General features: G+C 43.1%; 1 protein-coding gene across 6 annotated transcripts in view; it reads right to left on the reverse strand.

The window, feature by feature from the left end:
- Itpr1 (inositol 1,4,5-trisphosphate receptor type 1) overlaps positions 1 to 20,724 on the reverse strand; it is a 206,640-nt gene that overhangs the window by 124,921 nt on the left and 60,995 nt on the right. For all 6 annotated transcript variants that reach the window (XM_055628416.1, XM_055628418.1, XM_055628420.1 and 3 more), the window contains 8 exons: positions 19,126 to 19,326; positions 17,363 to 17,614; positions 15,387 to 15,512; positions 14,588 to 14,716; positions 9,834 to 9,954; positions 6,915 to 7,099; positions 3,954 to 4,102; positions 2,954 to 3,065 (listed from right to left, as the gene is read on the reverse strand). In XM_055628416.1, coding sequence (XP_055484391.1) covers positions 2,954 to 3,065; positions 3,954 to 4,102; positions 6,915 to 7,099; positions 9,834 to 9,954; positions 14,588 to 14,716; positions 15,387 to 15,512; positions 17,363 to 17,614; positions 19,126 to 19,326 — 1,275 coding nt within the window. The remainder of the gene's footprint in view (positions 1 to 2,953; positions 3,066 to 3,953; positions 4,103 to 6,914; positions 7,100 to 9,833; positions 9,955 to 14,587; positions 14,717 to 15,386; positions 15,513 to 17,362; positions 17,615 to 19,125; positions 19,327 to 20,724) is intronic.

A 20,724-nucleotide genomic window follows, 5' to 3' on the forward strand; every position in this document is an offset into this window, starting at 1 on the left:
CTATAACACAACAATTGTGATTCATCCAGTTCCTAACTCCAACACTTCTTGGTCTAGCACATTTTGTAGACAGTGGCTAAACAAACACTCATCACTCACTATTTCGATTCCTTATATGGGATCTGTTCAAAACCACAGGTATCTGATGGTCCTGGGACAACCAGAATTTATAAACTTACCTGCTCCTAAATGGACACTTGTTTTCAATTGGGTGACAAATCAGAATATCTGAACTGAAACCTACATAGTATAATGCTCTTTTTTTTATGTTGTAATCATATCCCATAATGAAAAAAAAAGTTCAGACTATAGATAATCTTCAAAGCACTCAAGCGTAGCAGTTAATAGGCATACTTATGTGTTGGTGAAAATCTAGGTATCTGGAGTCAGATTGTGGGTTTGTTCATGGGGGCTTGCTCTCAGCTGTATGATCCTAGACAAAATTCTGAACTTTCCTGTGTGTTCACCCTTGAGTCTAAAAACAATAATGATGATATTTATCTCTGAGGCTGACCTGAGATAAGAGAGGAGACTGGCACACAAGAAGTTGGTATGTTATTTCCGTTGATTAAAAAGTATAAGCCAGTTTTAGAGAAATTCTGGTATATCTTAATCTATTTGGTAATCTGAGTCATACTTCCCAATGGTCTTTTTCTCCCCTTTATGAAAGTAGAGCCATATAAGCACGCCGTTTAAGCAGAATAAGGAATTGTTTCAAATTTCTTTTTCATCTATGACCTTGATAAAGTCCTGAAGTTGAATGAAAAGGCAGAGATGAGCAAAGGCATATAAAACCTCTTCATCCATAGGGTCTACAGCTCAGAGAAAAAGACACAGAAATGGCCTGACTTGGAGGACACAGCATGATAGGCAGGTAAGGACATGCACCAGCACTGAGAAAACTGAGGCTCTAGCCTTGATGCCAGGGAGACTAGCCACGTGAGCTTAGGCAGCTATTTCATCCCAGCCCAGCTGCTTATGCTTAAGGGAGGGTTAATGAGGCAAAGTCTGAGGCCTCTTCTGACTCTGTGGCTATCAAGACTAAGAAAGGGCAGAGAGGAGAGTACCAAATACCCTCATGAAGGTGGTAGTCATGTGAACATTCCACACAAGGGGCAACCGGCAGGAAAACTGAGATGAAAGCACGGGAGAGTCCTCAGCACCAGGCCAAGGACAACCTCGTTTATAAAAACCCAAGCCAACTGGCTTCCTGAAGAAGAGAAGGTTAGTTCTCTGGCTGTGAGATTTTTTTCTACCCTTGAAAATGTTGGCCTGCCTATGTGTCATGCTTCTTCAGTCCAGCAAACACAGGTAGTAACCATCAGAAACATCATCAAAGAACCTTGATGAGACAGACTCATTGACGGATGCCAGACCGAGGGAAGCAGAAACATTGTCCTGCCTTCTGCCCACTTCAAATTTCCATTACTACAAATGGTTAAGCAGCATCTTCAAATAGTCAAAGCACCAGAGCCAGAAGCTTCAAGTCTGACCGCAGTTCCTAGAACATCTTCCTCAGGTTTATGGCCTTCCCCATTCTAGTTTACAGTGTTTCCATTTTCCTAAAGTAGGGATGACGGTCCCAAGCAGCACGAAAAGAGCTATCAGCCTCTGGGCTTGGGACTGACTAACTTCTTTACCAGCTACAAAGAAAAGGGAACGGAGGGACAAGAAACTCTTCTTAAGTCTGGGCATTTAATTTTTTGCATCATTTCCCTCAACCTGACAGTTATCCGTCTTTCTTTCTCTATCCACTCCACCACTAAGCTGTCCTAAGCTTCTCTCTTACCATCCTTTACCCTTTCTTTCTATTAAAATCTACCCAGGTGCCCATGTGTGTATGTCTATACAGGCATGCAATCTCATTGTTTCTCACCTGCACAATCTTTGCTTCTACTGGTTATATTTATAATCTTCTGTTTATATTTATAAGCCAGGATTATGGGCATGCACCACATCCAGTATTATGCAGTGCAGGGTGTAAAACCCTGGGCTTGGTGTGTGCTAGGTAAGCATTTTACCAAAGGAGCTACAGCCTCAACTATAGTGACATTTAAAAGCCTGGTGATCTAGAGACAGTGGAGAAACAGTACAATAACAACTGTACACTTTTCTGCTTTCCCTCCCCTCCTTCCTTTCTTTCTTTTATTTCCTTCTAGATAGGGTTTCTTATTCAGGGAGGCTTGTTTGTTAGGTAAGCTGACAAAATTAGTGAGCAACCTTGCACGTGCTAAAGAGCAAGATCCCAGCAATCTGTTATGATTACGATGATTCAGTTATCACCCTCTATTCTTGCAGGGAAAGATGTCGTTTTATTACAAAGGCTTCTTCCTAGAGCAGATCAGTGAGTTGCTAGGTATTCTGATAGGTCAATGAAATCAGGAACCATTGGCAAAAGTGCCCAGCAGACGATCAGTGGGTGTTACTAACTACCCAATGAAGCCTGTGGCATTGACTTATGCTTAAGGTTCCTCGCTGGAGATGAGGAGCACAAGGATCTCTCTTGCCCTACTGTGCGCCTTATGGGATAAATGCCAAATGTCTGCTTTCTCCATATACCAAGAAGTGTCAGGTCACGGGAATTGTCCATTTCACAATCTCAATCAGAAGTGTTGACATGCCTGCTTGTCTTACTTCCAGTTAGAACTAGAGGGAGTTTCTTGAGGTGCTGGAAGGATTGTGCAACATCTCATCAGAAAGAGGTAAGTCAACCCACAGACATGCTTAGCTGGAATGCAAAATTCATGGCTCTGGACTGGTATACAAGAGGATATGCTTCAGTGGGACGTTCCATAGCAACATTTCCTTAATATTAGGCTATGTCTTAGGGACAAAAGAAACAGCTTTAAAAAAATTAAACAACCAGCCAGGAACTAAGAGGTTTCCAAATACTCTCAAACCCTTAAGTTTATTACTATAGTGTAATTTAAAAAGTGAAAATAAAATGCAGTACCTTTTCTCCATAGCCTCTATCTTTGGTCATCATTTCCCTGAGGGTCTGTAAGACTTTAATGCACAATTTCTCTTCATTTTCCTCTAGCAGCTGCTTGGTATGTTTTATTAGCCTGAATAAAAGAAAACCAAGATGACATCCTGAAACCATCCTTCAGTTAAAGGCATGTCTTAAGAAACTTGGTCTAATTAGTCAGTTACAAAATAAACATTTATTAAGGGCTCCTACTTTAAATATACTTCAAGGCATCTAAGCACTTAAGAGCCAGTGAGCAGCCATGTCTCAAGTGTGACATCTGCTGGTTGGGAACAGATTAACAGGCTGACAAGGCTGGCACATACAATGGGGAGATTATATAGAGAAGGCAGACAGAGCCCTACTCATAAGTGTGGCTATTTATCCACTGAGGATTGCTGCGAAAATATTCCAGCAGAATATTTTAAAAAGCCTCATGAGGACGATGGTCAGGCAAATACACACTTTCTGTATCCACAGTCTTGTCTTCAGAAGAGCTCCTAAGGCAGAGCCCACCTTCAAGCTAGGCCAACAACTCAGCTCAGTGAAAAATCAAAAATTTCTTGTTGTAAAACCACCGGTTTCTTTTTCGATTATGGCCCTCATGGCATAAACTAAGAAGCTAAAATCATTTTAGGAAATGATAGCGAGGTCATGGTAGGTCCAAGACTGGAGGGCCTGGAGGGTCACAACAATTTTTTGTTGTTGCCTGTTTGTTTGTACCACACATGAAAGGTGTTTGCTCTCAACTTGCTGAGTGGAGAAAAAAAAAATGAACAGGCATGCAACTCAGATGGAAGGGAAGTGTCAGTAAATAGGACCTAATAGGCAAGCTTACTTTGGGACGGTCAGGACAGGACTCTAGTGTCTGACTCGGACCCGCAAAATTAAAAACTGGCCAGCGGCTCCCTTCCAGGAACAGGGGCTTGGGCCTGGTCAACAGGGTTTTCTGCCTAGCAACCACCCCAGAAGAGAGAGTGCTTACTTGCAAATGAAACCGCCACTTTCACATTTCCTCCTGGCATCCGTGTTCTCAGGGAAAAGCAGCTCTGGTCTGTGTAGAACGTCCACGAGCACAGACAACTCGGCCTGGACCAGGGGCCTGAGTCGGTCTTCCAGGGCAGACACGATGTCCTGGAATGAAAGTGCGCCTTGGTGAGCAGCTCAGACGGAAGCTGGCTGCAGCAGGGGGAGCGCTATCTCCGCCTAAGTATGTTGTATAGGCCAGGCTGTGTTAGTGAAGCTTAGCCCTGTCTCCCCTGACTCTCAGTCATTAGATATGGTCCAGTCGTTACCAGAAGCATTGCCTCCCCATCCAGAAAACAAAGGGCAAGCAAAATCAACACGTTCTCCACCCCTTCATCTGACACAGTTTATGCTATAAGGGGCCATCCCACACATTTGTAAGTACAATACACAAAAACAAGTTTAACAATGCGAAAAGATGTCTGCTGAATGAGCTTAAAATAGCCAGGGAACAGTATGCATTTTAGACACTGTTTTCAAGGACAATATCCGTAACTAAAAAATACATACCAAATCCCACTGGTTTTCTGTGGGTGAGATCCCAGAGGGTTCTAATATTCTTCTACAAAGGTGCTAGTGTTGTCTGATTGTTTACAATGGGCATAATTTACATAATAGTCATATAAACATGAGAACACAAATGAATGAACATGCTGTATCAACATGCTAAATACATGTACCCTGATAGCATGATGGTCTTCAAATGCAAAACACACAGCTGTAGGAAAGGAGAACAGAGAGAAGTTGAAAGGGGCCGCCAATCCAACACCACAAACACCATTTAAAGGCAAATGATAGGGAAAAGACGAGGAATCATCTTCAAAAGATGCTGCCGCCTGACCCAAAGGCTTGCTGACACCAGGTTTGAATTAGCAGCATGCTAAGACCAGGGCAGAACACAGCACACAGGGGGATTGCTATGGGAAGAAATACCTCACTTCATTTCTATAACCTAACGGGGGTATAAAAAAAAGGGGGAAATGAAAGATCTTTTATCCAGAAACTAAAATTAAATTACATAGAGATAGTCTTGATTAACGTTTAAGAGACTCTGTATAATGGTAGGAGGCCAATCATGTTTGGGACATGGAGAAAGGGATGCAGAATTAGGTAACTTCTCCTGGTGGGAGAAGGAGTTCCCAACATGATCATAAGAAGCAGGATGCAGGTTCCCTAATTCATATGGCTTTCATAGGAGCGAAGAGGAAGGTCTCACTAGCTTTCCTAGGAGTATGCCTTTGGGGATGACTCCTCTTCCTCTCCCCTCCCTTTCTCTTCACTCCTCACTGGTCCTGACTCCAACACAACTGAAAGAATTTACATGAAATGGAAGGAATTCCTTAACATTGTATTAACATACTACATGAAATCTTGCATCTTTTGAGAAGTCTGCCATTTTACACTGGAATTTGTTTGCATTGTATTTTCAAATGAATGACATTCAGCAATCAGAGAGTGACAGAGAGAGTGAGAGTGAGAGCAAGAAAGAGTGGCGGGGGCAAAGCAATGAGTTGGGAAAGGCACTAATGTTGAGAGAGCAAGCATCTAGATGAGAATTCATTACATAGGTGGATAGTTGGCAAAAGACTGTCCTTATTACAACTTTTGCTTCATGGGGGGGGCAACTAATGACAGCAGGGACTCAGGTAATACAGAACTGCAAAACAGGATCTTTTCAAAGCACTGACAAGTTTTTATACAACGTATGACCTACCTATGCATTCTGTTCTATCTCCTAGATGTACCCACTAAATCTAAGAGGACGCAAGAAACTGACGTGTTTGTAGATAACTGGACTGTACAGTAAGAACATACTGTTTGTGCATGGAGTGCAGAGTCTGTTATTCCTCATTTTTTTCCAAAAGCACAGGTAAGGAATGGTGTTCTGTATTTGGGAATCACAGTTACATTTGCTGAAGAATGCCTTCTAGCATAGGAAGGACTCCAACACCTAACTTGACCCTGAAGCTCTGCAGGCCACCTGGCTGCAAGGGCTGCAGCCATGCACCTCACTGGTTCTGTACAATGGTCTTCACAGAGGATGATCCCAACTCTTTGGTTCTCTATATCTAATGCTGGCTCAATGCTACTTCCTCAGACAGGCATCTATCGCCACATCCTAACCTCAGTCAAGATTAGCTCTTTTGCTGGCACGCCAGGTCTGTATGTATAATTAGCTGATTAACAGCCTCATCTCTTTCAGAGACTCTGAAAGAGGGAGATCACTTATGGCTTTTCTCACCATTGCATATAACCAGTGCCCAGGGCTGATAAATGAAGCCATGAATTTATTTGTCTTTATGTAAATCATGGAGCTGCACAGTGACTTTTCCTAATGATAGTAATTTTTATAATCACAGCAGCAACCTCAGGCATTGTAACAAAAGCCCTGGGTGCTCACAATACTATATGCCAGGTGCTGGCCAAGAGCATGCATTTCCCAATGACAGCCATTATAAAATATCTAGTTCACGCATTGTTGAAATACGGCCCTGACATCCTTTCCATTGAGTGGCGGTTTGAATTTCCCTCCTAAGAAATTGAGTGTACCTCTGAGGCTCCACTGACCCAATAGAGGGCAGCAGAATTAATGTCAAGTGACATCTTTAATACCAGGTGATAAAGACAAAACTGCTTTCAAGTGGTCCCTAGAAATGTTGATAAACTCAGCTGTTACAATGAGAGGAAGCCCACACAGGGAGGTCCTATGCAGACTCCAGACAATAATTACAGCAGACACTCAGCATCAACTGGCTAACATGTGAGTGGGCCCCTAGCAGGAGGTTTTGTTTACCAAATGACTTTGTACTCCTGGCTTCACGGATCTCTCGCTGTGTAGCTGAGCTTATGTGTTTTATGTCTAGAGAAAACACACGTGTGTTGGTCAGGTTAAACTCCACCTCTCGGAGCAGCACGCTACCTGCAATCTCTCGATGATATTTCGGTAGTCTCTGGAAGCTGCCAGAACAGAGTCTCGGCGAGCAGCATTGCGGGCTGATAACCGCCAGTTCAAGGCTGTTTTCTGCACGATGTTGTGGGACTTCAGGAAGAGATTGTTGACTTGGCTGTCCAGATCAACAGGAATGGCTATGGCCCGGCTCTTGGCTGCAAAAGAGGCAGATGACTCATGAGTCTACAACGCTCAGGGAGCAAGGACCCGGGTTTGAATCCTTCTCACCCACTAGGCAGAGCTTTCCATGCCTTTGATGGGCGAGCATGTATGATAGAGAGAGAAGAGAAAACTCGACTTTTAACCACATTTTAGGTTAGGATTCTGGAGACAAAAGTACTCACGAACACTGAAATGTTTCTAGATGTTAAAGCTTGGGAAGGCATAGTAACAGCTCAACGCCACTTTGCTTTTTAAAGAAATGGCTTATTAAAAATGCCCATGTATTTGTACCTCTTAACAATTATCCAGATAATCAACTTGTTTGGCCAAGAAATTGTTTCACTAAAATTGCCAATTTTGTTGTTCTACATAACAGCCTACAAAAGGCCGACTTTTCCTGACCGGGACCATAGAACAGCCTCTACACTGTAGGCTCTTCTTTCCCTCCCTAAAAAAAAAAAAAAAAAAGGGCAACTCTACTCTCACCATGAGGAAACATCATCACAGGAACACTCAAAAAGGTACCTGGCCAGTACGTATTTGTCAAGACTGTCCAAGGTCATTAGTATCAAGGGAAAAGTGAGAAAGTGTCATGGGGACATGACAATTATGTATGAAACAGGAGTTTGGATATAACCAGGTACAGAAAAGGGTCATTTAAGGAAACTTCAGTGAAATCTGCATCAAGCCTACAGTTCAGCTGGTGGCAATGTATCTATCAGTGTCATTCCCTTTTTGACATATCATACAAGCATCAGCTCTCTGTTTTGATAATGAAGGTACCCTATTATATTGTCTTTGTAACTTTTCTAAGAATCTGAAAGTATTACTAAATATAAGTTAACTTTAAAAAGGAAGCTAAGATACACACCTCTTGTTTCTATGTAGGGAAGCCTCACAAAACCAAACTAACTTTAACCTATCTTCACTGCTGCTTCAGACTACTTAAAACTAACTGTGAAAAGAGCTGCAGCATTCTGAAGGACGAGCTACAGAGCAACCATTTTTATCTTAATAGTGCACACAAGGCACAGGGAAAGACTCAATAGCTAGTCAATAATTTCGTAATAGTTTACTCTAGTAAGTGGAAAACCACGGGAGAAGAGTGTGATATAAACATGAAAAGTAGGACACATGGTTCACTATCATCTGTGTCTTGGCTGACCTACCTGAAGGGGGCACACAGCACTTCAGGAATGGTTTAGTCACAAGGAGACCATTCCTAAGGGGAAGAGGACTGGGTTTGGGGAGTGAACAGGCTGGGCTCTTTTCATGAAATCACACAAATATCAGCCCTCTGTTTTGGTTTTGTTTCCTAGCAGTTCCAGGGACTGAACCCAGGACCTCATTTGGGTGAGGTGAGTTCTCTACCACTGAGCTGTGTTCTCGCTTTCTCTGGGTTAGTCATGCAGCTTCTCTAATCAAGCCAATGGCTTCCTCAAAATTGAATCAACTAACTTGTGGGGCAAAGACTCATTCAGACATTTAGGCCTGAACAGCATGTCACATCTCTATAGATTGTTGTCAAGTCTGATGAAAGTAGAGGGTCATCCAGACATCCTCTCAGCCTAATCTCTCACAACACACATACACACACAAACACACCAACACATGCATGTGTTACATATATAATACCTGTCAGATGAAAGTTTAAGAGCAAAGGTATCAGGCAGGGCCTAAAATAACGAAGGCAAGGAGTTCTCACAAACATACCTCATGCTTGCCCAAAGCTACAACATGGAACACAGAATTACCTGTGTGTTCATCTTCTGGTCACTACGGAAATTTTCTTTCCTGTAAATCACCCATAATTTCCCAAGGAATAACCTTTCTGAGAAGTGTTGTGCTTGCTGCTTACCAAGACCTGGGGATCTAGTTGAGTCACAAGACTTCTCATCTAAGGTAGGAAGCTTATTCCTTTGAACAGAAATCATGGACGGTGAGGAGGAGCTAAAGTTTGTTTGTGATAAGTAGATTTTTGTATATGTAAAACAATAAAAGTGGTCAGTAAGGGCAGGGTGAGAATGCCCAGACAAAGGCTGGATAATGGAGATCCACAGGGTACCCAGAATTTATAGCAATTTACCAACTATTTAAAAGTAACTAGAAGAAATATGAAGTTTCTACCACAATGGGAAGCTAAGCACTCTGACATGCTGTACTCTCAAAACATGTACAACAATGGTAGCACTTAAACTTTTTGGGGGGAAGGATTGGGCTGTAGTTCAGTGCTAGAGAACTTGCCTAGCGTCGAAGAAAGCAAAAGGGAGGGGGGAGAATTGCCTTTTAGAATGGCTTTTGGGGTAAGAGTCTTAGGGCTTGGGGAGCAAAGAGAGAAAAGAGCCACTGCGCAGGGAGATGCAAACGATGTAGCACTGTGGGAAAGGGTGCTCTTTGGAATCTGGGAGGCGCTGTGCAGGAGGAAAATTCTCACATAGCAAAATGCATCTGCTGCAGTAAACAAACTCATGGTTTGAATGAGGGACTTCCTGGGGCCTTGAATATCTTTGTGGATTGTTTCTTGCCAAAAACTGTCTGACTTTGAACTATGGAATCTTATTTTTCAATGACTTACTGTTTCTTACTTGGCAAAGACAGAGGCTGAGGAATCAAGAACTGGGCTCTGGGTCTGGCTTTGCAACTTCCTTCCTTATAAGAGCCAAAGCTCAGAAAATAGCAGGTAACTCATTCGCATCCCAGTATATCCAAACTGATTTGGTACCTTACCTACATCAGAGAGCACCCGGATACAGCTCTCTACGGAGGCTTTTTGGCTCGGCATTAACCAGTTGCAGTGGTAAACTCTGAATACACCTTGCAGGAGTTGCACAAAGACAGGCTGGCGGGTCTGTAAGAAAGAAAGGCAAGGTGAAGAAGATTGGGGAGAACACTGGCAACCTGATTAGAAACAGATGCCGTCTTGAATCTTCCACAAGCTGCTGGATTTCAGAAGGGTAAGGGGCTGGGTTCCAGAGTATGTTTGCTGTAGTATCTATGTTAGCTGTCCCCTAAAGGCTTAGTCTTCAGAGTGGTACCACTGGAATGAGATGGGACCTAGAAAGATGTCCTTCAGGCTTCGAAAGAATGTCTTGCCAGCAGGGTGGTACCCTGGCCTCCTCTTTGTTCTTTTTGCTTTCTTGTTATGATCGGTTGAACAGATCAGGCCCATCAGACACTCCTGCCATGGCATGCTGCCCCATCACACGGCCAGACCACAGGCCCATCTGATGTTGGAAAGAAACATCTCAAGGCTTTGGGTAAAATCAATCTTTTTTTGTTTGTAACCTAATAACCTCAGGTTTTTCATTACAGCTACAGAAAGCTGATGAACACAGTGACTAGATGGTGAGAAAAATTGAGGATCATTTTTTGGTTTGCTTGTTTTGTTTTTGAAGACAGAGTTTCTCTGTGTAGCCTTGGCTGTCCTGAACTCGCTTTGTAGACCAGGCTGGCCTCGAACTCACAGAGACTCATCTGCCTCTGCCTCCCTGAGCACTGGGATTAAAGTGTGCATCACTATGCCTGGCTTCAAGAGCATTTTAAAGCAATCAAATAGCATTATCACAAACCGAATATTTATTTTATTTTTCATGTATTTTCAAACAAGATATTATGTAATTAATTCTGATCTCAAGAATCAGCAGTGGACTCAAACTCTCCAGAGCAATAATGTCACCCAGCTATAATTAGCTGAATTACTGAGGTCAACAATTTCAACTTGGTGTGAGTGTCACCCAGTATGTAAGATGGATCACTGTAACTTAGCCCCAAACTTTCCTTCCAGCACCATGTCCCAAGGACAGAATCCAGATGAGCCTTCAACTCATGATTCCTCTGCCTCAGCATCCAATGGCTGTATTACAGGCACATGTTCACCTGGAACTTGTGTCATTTGTTTGTTTATATGCATTCATGCGTGCCACGGGGAGTTGGTTCTGTCCTTCCAGCATGTGGGTTTTAAGGATCAAACTTAGGCATATTAGGCATGACAGCAAGTGTCTTTACCCACTGACGGCCCTAGAAACTGTATTTTTTTTTCATTTACAAAAAGTGAGATGCTAAGTGGACGTCAGCAAGAATGCTACCTCCTTTCTTATTTATGGCAACGTCTTTGCCGATACAAAGACAACCCAGTTGTGATGGGTGGGTCTATAAGTATTCATTTTACACAGACACTGGGAACAAGTAAGTTGCCTTCCACGAGAAGACCTCTCTGCGAACACCTAAGTTTGTGCTCCCTCTGAAGGAAGAGAATGCATACAGCTACTAAATCAGATACTGATTTTCTGAATACCTTTTAAAATGGTGACTTCCATCTCTACCTAAATGACAGCTTTGGACCTACGAGGCAAAGGTGCTTGCTTCTGATAAGCTGCACCAGGGTCATCTGTTTGGGGCAGATGGCTCACATTCAGCTTCACTAAAGACCAGTAAACGGAGTAAAGAAAAAATTAGTGAGAATTCGAAAGGGATTCCTGTGGTGAAAGAAAAACAAAGAAAAGTACTGGAGGATGAGAGTCCATTTTAAGAAAATGAAACAGAGAAATAGAGAATTCAGTTTCCTCTGTAAATGTGGTTCACATATCTTCCCTTTCTTAAGTGTATAATACAAGCCAGACATGTCAGGCATGACCTCATTTGGGCCTGGATGATAATTACGTGACGTGGAAGCTACCTTCATGCTATAATGAAAGACAAAGGCTACGGAAGGAGAAAATTATCCAAAAGAGCTGAGAGAGGCCAGCAGGGAGGACACTGAGTCAGCCTGTTCTCCCCATTCAGTTCACCCGGGACTGGAATCTTCAGGAAGTTCATCCTCCCCTGTATTCCTGGCCATGTAGTAGTAAGATACATTACTCATAGAGGTCAAGGGTGCAGGGACCCAGAGAAATTGGCCAAAAAAAAAAAACCTAGAATCAGTTCCTAAATTTGGTGGCTTCTTCTTAGCTCCTGAGTTTACAAAGGGACTCACTCAAACAGCTATCGGTTCTTCCCCCTGGCCAGGCCCTTTGCTAAGTACTTTACAAATATCTCACTTAGCCTCCACATGACACTGAAGAAGGAAGTGGCATCATTGTAAATGCTGAACTTGGGATGAGAACTCTACAGTCTAACCCACTGAGAAGTGCCCCATGCATTACTCAGTCAATTCCCCTGAATCAGTGTCTGATACCTGGGGATTTAAAAGATGAACAAGTGGGTTCCCAGTAGCTACTTCCTAACTGCCAAATGCAATAGTCAATGTGGTAACATCAGCTCACTTGACTTCTTAACCAAAATGACAGGGCTATTCCTATACTTGGTACATTGATTGTATAATCAAGTTCAATACAGGGACCACAGGATACATATGATTGCAGATTTGTCCACAAGAGGGCACTACTGGAAAGTGGTGGACCCTTTGATAGGCAAGGCCTTGTGGAATGGACAGTGGGATAGTGGCTCCTCTCCTTTGCTTTCCTTCTTCCCTCTGCCCACCTCTCTTTCTGCCTCCAGTCCAGTTCATTTTGTATCTACATAAAATTCCATTTTTCCTTGCTAGAATAGAGCTGAAGCCGGTGCCTCACTGTAATGTGAAACTAGTTTAGATACCCATCAGCCCTCTTCTTAGGTCCTGTAGTCCTACTTGGTTCTGAATCCTATCCTGTCTGCATCTACCTCTGGCCTCTCACCCCTCCTCCCTTAAATCATTCATGCTTTCTCCGGGCTCCCTGAAGTCCCCCTTTCACTGCTGTGGCTAAGACTTTAGTCTATTTTTAATCGTTGGTCATTACCAAATGTCTCAGTAATGAAGCGTTCATTCCAAAAATTGTGAGCCAGGTTCCCAACGTAAGGCCAGCAACAAAGGACCCAGCAATGTCTGAGAGACATCGTCTACAGACCAATATAGGCTTCCAACTTTGAACTACCTGCTGTGTGCCAGGGACTGGCCTGAATGTTTGAAACAAACATCACCTCTCATTTTCACAAGAGCACACAAAGTTTGCAATATAGCCTTCTTCTTCATACAAGTAAAGTTCTGAGCCAGGTGTGGTGGCGCCCCTGAGAGGTCACCACAGGCCACACAAGACCCTATTTCCAAAACAAAGAAAACAAGAAAGTGGGGGCCAAGGTAAAGGAGAGAGGAAGACACTGGAAATTCAGTGACCTCTCCATGTTAACAGAGCTTTCATAGGACAGAGAGGAGATTTGAATCCAATCTGTCTTGCTCTAACGCCTCCAGAATTCTCCTCTTCCTCCCTTGATTCCACATTTTCAAGCCGATTCATGGGCATTTCGCTGGCAGCTAAAATGCGCTACAACTAGTGCCAAGTTCATCGTTTTCGTCCCTGACATGTGAAGAGTGAGGGAGACAGAATTGAGACATGGCTAAGGAGAAGACATGCCTTACAAAAGAAAAGAATGGGAGGCTACAGGACCACCACAGGAGGGTTCGTTAGCAAAGAATGTTTCAGAAACCCATCAACCACTTCTTCTAAATTAGACTTCGATTTCTAGATACATGTGTGTAACCTATGCCTTAGGAGGGACTCAGAACATTTATCATTTGGAGATTTACTTCTCTAGAGATTCCTGCTGATCAGTTTGTTAAATCTGGGCCATGGAAGGAAACAGTAGCAGCCACGGTGAGAAGCCATAATATAAGCACCATTTAAAGCTTTGTCTGCTTACAGGTGCATATTTTCAACAGCAGAGATGTGGAAATCAGCATAGCTTAGGAAATCTTAGTAGCTGGTTCTCTCTTTGTACCTTGTAGATACAGTGACTGAACTCAGGTCATCAGACTATGAACAAGTGCCTCAACCTGCTGAGGTATCAGCCAGCCCACAGTACTCATGTTATAGTCTTCAACACCGTTTCGCTATCTCCAGGGGCATCACCACAGCGATTGTCACTTTGTACTACAAGAGAAGCAGGGCTGGCCTCACTAACCAACCATCGTGATTTCCTGGTTGGCACTTAGTATCAAAGTACAAACAGATGCGCCTGGCTGCCAATGGGCTCCACTTCTTAAGTATGTATCGTCACTCTCACGTATCCTTGGGTTCTCCAGCTGCAGAATTGATCAAGGACTGAAAATGTCTGAAAAGTCATCAGGTCTGTATGGAATTCATCCACGTTTCCCCCTACCATTGCCCCTGAACAATATAGTAGACCTACCCCTCACACAGCAGCTGTCAGCATGGCTCACGGTAATTCTTCTAGAGATGACTTAAAGTCTGTGGGAGCACGTGCCTAGGGTCTATGCAGTTACCACACCATTTAATATTCAGGACTTAAGCATTTCTTGGTTTTGGTATGTGAGGACAGGGGAGGTCCCAGAACCAATCCCTATAGATACTATGGTCAACTGCACTTCTGCTCCCAAGGACCCCTGACAGAGCAGCCTTCCATTCTAAACTTGCAGAAGGGCTCATTTACAGCTCACTGCACACTGCCAGGTCCCACATGAAAACCCTATCTCGAGGAAAATTTCTCACCTGCAGAGTAGTACTCTGGTCTGAGAAGGGAGAGCTGAAGAAGGTAGTAACGATGCTCATCACGATTTCCGTGACATACTTCTCCAGAATCGAGTCTGCATGCTTCCTGTCACTTGTGTTGTTACAGGCCTAGAAAAGAAAATGGCTGCAGGCTGGAAATGTAGGTGCTGGACACACAAACCTGCTACACAACATCAAGAAACCCATCACCTTCCTCACTGATCACCAATCACAGGGCAAAGGTTAAGATCTGCAGGCCAGTATTTATTCCAGAAAGAAGATCATCAGAGCAGATAGATAGATAGATAGATAGATAGATAGATAGATAGATAGATAGATAGATGGATAGATAGATAGATAGATAGATAGATAGATGGAGAGAGATTCTGCATTGTGAAAAAAGAAAAGAAAACTCAGCTTGGGTAGCATGACATAACACAAAAGAATAAACTGGTAAGAAGTGTCACAGCCATTCACCCAACTTCCTGCTCGTACCCATCAAGTCTGAAACCTTAGAGAGCAGCAAGTGGGACTGGAAGAATTCAATTTCCCTTAAGGGTAAACTGCCCCCAGATAAGTTATCTGTCTGCTCTCTGTCATCCACATAATGAAATAAGCCAAATGCACCTGGAGGCCCTGTGCTCTTTATTTCAATTAAAATTTTACTGAATTACACAGTTTGGGATAGGAGGCCATAGCATAAAACAGATGACAGACAAACACATCATATCCACACACCCATGTACACACACACACACACACACACACACACACACACACACACACACGAAAGCCTCACCCTGCAGATGTCCACGAGGAAATTCTCAAACAATTTCCACATGTGATTGCTTGTGTAAATCTCCTTCATTTCCACCTCAGTATCCACATAGCAGTGATTGAGGAAGTTAATGTAAGCAATCTTAACCTGAAGGCAGAAAGCAGCTTTTGTGAAAACCCAGCTCTGTCCACGAGGAGCCCACAAGCCCCAGCCTTCTCACACTGAGACACGGTACACAGGGTCATTCCATTTGCCCTGTCAGCTTTCATTCCTGCGGCCTTTGGATTTTCCAAATTCATGATTATAAAATTTAATTTTTTTTTTTTAGGGAAAAACATTTTTATGGTCTCGGGGTAAGCTTTGGTGAAAGGCTCTGACCAGATGAGAGGCTCACGTTCCGCTGCTTTTGTTCACAGGAAGGCTTGGGCTGGAAGATGTCTGCAGTGAGTAAACCACGGAAGACACAACCTATGTCCACACAAAGCATGAATATAAGTGTCCACAGCACAAAACTACACCAGTGACAGCTGGAGAAACAAAGTGTGGTATTTGGACATAGGGAGTATTACTTGGCAAGGATGAAGGAGCAATTCATGAAAAAAAAAAAAAGTACAAGTTGTGAAAAACTATGCTAAGTGCAATAATCCAGCCAGAACAAGACACCCATGTGCGATTTCATTTATACTGAATGACCATAAGAGGCAGAGGAAAATTGATGAGACGGCGATCTGGAAAGAAACAGGGTTCGTGTGGGGTTTCTTTTCAAGTGTGCAGATGATGATGGCGACTACACCACATCTCTGTGCCTACATCTACAGATCTGTACAGTTTAAATGAGAGCATCACGTGGTGTGTAAATAGAAAATTAACTGAGCACCAGGAGATATCACCCCACAATGAACCAATTGAAATAACAAGCGTTGACAGGACTGTGGCGCAATGAGAGCTCTGGACGGAGGAGGATGTCAAAGAGAGCAAGTCTTCTAAGTGAATTGGACATTACCATGATGATATGTAGAAATGTGTCCCCTATGGTCCAGCACTAGGAAGTGGAAACAACCTAAATGACCTTAAACTGGTAAATGAATAATAAAAAAATGTGGTATATATACACAATGGAATTCTAGTCAGCTGTTAAAAAAAAAATGAGATCATGAAATTTTCAGGTAAATGGATGGAACTACAAAATATTTGAGATAATACAGACTCGGGAAGATAAGCACCATGTTTTTTTTCTTATTTGTGAGGCCCAAATCTTTAGATGTGCATATAGAGCCTTGATTAATCGCAGACACTAGGGTACAGAACACTCGAGTGGGATATATAGTAGGACACAGTTGCTGTGCTAAGAGAAATGGGAAAGTGGATGAAGAGAGTCACTTCTTTGTCTGCTTGACATAGAATTTTTATGGTGTATCTCTGCATGGCCTGGTACTTACTACGTACCCAGGCTAGCCTCGAAGCCATGACAATCCTCTTGCCCCACCCTCCTGAGTGCTGGCATAATTAACTGGCATATGCCACATACCCAGCTTTGCAGGTACTCTTTGAGGGAAGTGAAACGATAGGCCATTTTTATTTCTCACAGTCACCTGTAGTTGCCCAATTTTGTACACTGGGCAATCATTAGTTCTGTCCTAAGGGTTTTTGCTTGAAAGGATTAGCTTTGCAGGTGAAGCTATCTCAGCCCCATGTTAGCCCAGTTCTAGGCAGTTCATGCAGGGAACGTTCTCTCTGAGTTGAATTTGTTCCACAGCGCTGAGGCTTTCATCTCACTCTTTACAAGGAAGCAGAGAATCACTTGCCTCATGTTCTTTTCACACAAAATGAACATCCAGGAAAGCACATCCCAGGGATATGGAATCTTTCTGCAACATGAGCTGTAGGGTCTCAAACCTGAGGGCTTACCAGGCTGGCGGCCATGTCTCCACCCAGCCACAGCCCCACCTGCTGCACAGAGACTGGGAGAAGGGCGCCCTTAGTGCAGAGCCACTCACCTCGGGGATGCAGTCTTCATGAGTGACCACACGGACGATGTCATCAAGCGGGAGCAAGGAGTTGCACTTGATCTCTGTGTACACGTTCTTGCCCTCTGTGCACACGGCCAAGAGCTCCACCAGATGGATGTGGTACATGAGAGGGCTGTTCTCATCCATCCGATCACGCTCAGACCGCATCATCTGGATCAGAGTCTGGAAAGAGGCTCTGTCGTTGTAGAACACCAGGACGTCCTCTCCAGAGTTGACAAGCTACACAGAGAAGAGTGCCCGTTGGTGTTGCCAGCTCGCAGGAGTGAGGCAGCCTTACAAAACTACATGTGGAGGAAGAGAGACTTACTTCCCCCCAAGCAAGTTGTGTCTGTGTCATTAAACTCATCTAGACCCCACTTGGCTGACCAACCAAAATTTCTTACCAACATCACGTGAATCCAAGGATGCAGGCATAGCCATGGTGACCCTAACAAACCTGCTGGGGAAGACCAGTCTGCACACCTGAACATTTAATGAGGACTCAGACTGCTGGCTTGCACTGTCAGGATACATTCCTGTTCAGAATTTGTCTTCCAGGATGTGGCCCCTAATGAATCTATTTTAATATACATCAATTTTAGCACTCCATGAAGTAAAAGAGTTTCTTAAAAGGCTGGCACAGGAGTCCAAATAAACTCGACCAATACTATTTAATCACTGCCAGCGTATCCTCAACTCAGTAGCTGCAGAACTTTGGGTGGGGATAGGGATTGTGCCTAGGACCTCATCTATGCTGGTCAAGTGCTCTGCCACTGAGTTGCGTTCCCCAGTGGTCTGTTTGTTTATTAACAACTAACCTTCATGAGTTCCAGTCAAGGGGCTAGATCTCAAGACAAATACTTTTGCTAGGTTACCTAACCTCTTCGTGCCTCAGTTTGGTTCTAAATAAAAATGGGGACAAACTGTGACCTCTGACTCAAGAGTTTTGGTGTGTAGAATAAATAATCAGATACAAATGTCCCAGAACAACATACAGACGACTGTACGCCTCAAGTGAATGTTGTTACTGTTGTTGTCATTTCCTCATTTAATCCACACAGTAAGTGAAAACACTCACTTAACAGAAATGCTCAGAAGTCTTGAGATGTCAAGACATGAACGCCAACATATGCAAGCCAGCAAGCAATTCAACTGGCATTTGTACCCTAGTCTAAGCCAACTCTATGGCCCTGGAGCCACAGATGTAGATGGCATAGAAAATCCAAGCGCAGAGTGAGTTTACTCAACCTCTGTGGAAGCCATCATCATATTTGTAGGGTGAGCCTTCCTAATCAAAGGCAATATTCAGGGCTCAGAGCCAACTTCTGCAAAGACACAAATGAAGCTTTTGCCTCTGTCCTAAAGACCAGATGTTCCTCATGAAACGTTAAATCAAAACTATTCAAGCTAATTAATTAGGTGAATAATTAAATAACAAGTCATAATTAGTGAAGAGAAAACTGTTCCAGCTTATTGGTCTCACTCACATTTCATCTCCACATAGAAATTGGTCTGTCATTCCTCTGCCTTTTCTCTGTCTGAAGTTCAAGCCAGTTTGCTTGAACTTACAAGAAATAGCTTTACTCCTACAAAGAATCAGACCAGACTCTTGCCTAAGCCACGAATGTGAAACTACACCCATGTACAAGGAGATCCTTCCCTTCCATATGGCTCCTCAAGAGGGTGCCAGAGCACACAGATAAGGCTAACAAGTTTCTACAGAACACCAGATGCAAGTACTCGGTCGTCACCTCAGCCATGACCATGTCTTGGCACTTTTTAATGAATTTGCCTTCTGCCTTGACAATCGTCTGGAGAAACTTGATGTACTGGACATTCCGACCGTGGGTCTCTATGCAGTGCACGAAGTGCTGGACCACTCTCTCGTTGATCTCACTGCACAGCTGGAAGTTGTTCATGAAGATGTGCTGCATGGTCACTGCCTCCAGGATCTGGACCAAGACGAGGACCAAGCACACGGATATGGTCAGACAGAGGCCAGAGAAGGCTACTAAAGCCCAGAAGCACTCCTACATTTGAGCACACTTCTCATTTCTTGCTTCACACTACCCCATTAGCTAGCAAACTTCTTGTTTTCACAAAACACCGTCACATAGCTTTTGATAAGGTAAGCTGTGTATTTTGCAATGTACTTTACAGTTTAGTACGGCTGTTCTAGATTTACATGGATAAATGTTTTGTGTGTATGTATGCACACCTCATGTGTCCTGTGTAACGGGTGCGTGCAGAAGTCAGAAGAGGGTGTCGGATCCTCTGGAATTGGAGTTCTGAGTGGTTGTGAGCCACCATGTGATTGCTCGGAACTGAACCCTCGTCCTCTGTAAGAGCAATGTATGATCTTAACCACTGAGCCATCTCTCCTGTCCAATACAGCTATTCTACATCCCTGTCAACACAGGCTTTTATTTTAGTCAAGGTCTTACTTGCCAGTTTACATTTGTCTGATAACTCATCATGGTCTGAAGACCCTGTCTCATCAACTGGCTGGGTCCATCCACTTTAAACTCACTGTTTTTTTGTTTTTTGTTTTGTTGTTGTTGTTGTTTTGTTTTTTAAGAAAGGCTATTTTTCATTTCCCTGACTGACTTCTTTAAAACAAATGTTATAAAGTTGTTGGATATTAATTATTTCTTGATCACATGTAATGCAAATGTCTCTCCCACTCTGTGACTTGCTCTTGGCTGTTTTTAATGATGGCATCTTGGGCATAGAAGCTGGCTTTAATAAGGTTCCATTAATTGCTCTTTTCCTTTATAATTAGTGTCCTTTTTGCACATTGTAATGTGATTTACCAGAATCATGAGGCACCCCATGGTATGTTCTAGGAAGTTTGTTTTTCCATTTTCTTATCTTTGACCCCTGTTTTAACTTCACAGACAGTATTCATGACTAGGACCCAACAATTCTTTTCACAGAAAGCTCTAATGGCTCTACTGAGTATGTGTATTTGCACAAAGACATCTTCTGCAGTGTTATTTACAAAACTAAAAACTAGACAGTGACTAATTATTCACTAATAAGGAAGGGAACTTTTTCTTTTTGCTTACAACTATTTTATGGAATGCCACTTAGCCAAAGACAGTGACAAAAGACCCTTATCTCTGATCTACAAAGATATGAGTGGTGTGTTAAATGGGGAAAAAAAGTGCAGTATGTAAGATAACGCATGTGAAGGCATCTTAAACGATGTGTCATACTTACTTCCTATATCTAGAAACATCCATTTAGCAAACATAATATACAAATGTTTAATGTGGACATACTGTATATTTGTCCAAGTACTGAGATGTATTCCTAGTTGTGACACAGTGATGGATGGTATTCGGAAA

The sequence above is a fragment of the Psammomys obesus genome, unplaced genomic scaffold (genome assembly GCF_907164565.1).
Source record: "Psammomys obesus unplaced genomic scaffold, mPsaObe1.curated_primary_1811, whole genome shotgun sequence".
In the NCBI taxonomy this organism is placed as follows: domain Eukaryota; kingdom Metazoa; phylum Chordata; class Mammalia; order Rodentia; family Muridae; genus Psammomys; species Psammomys obesus.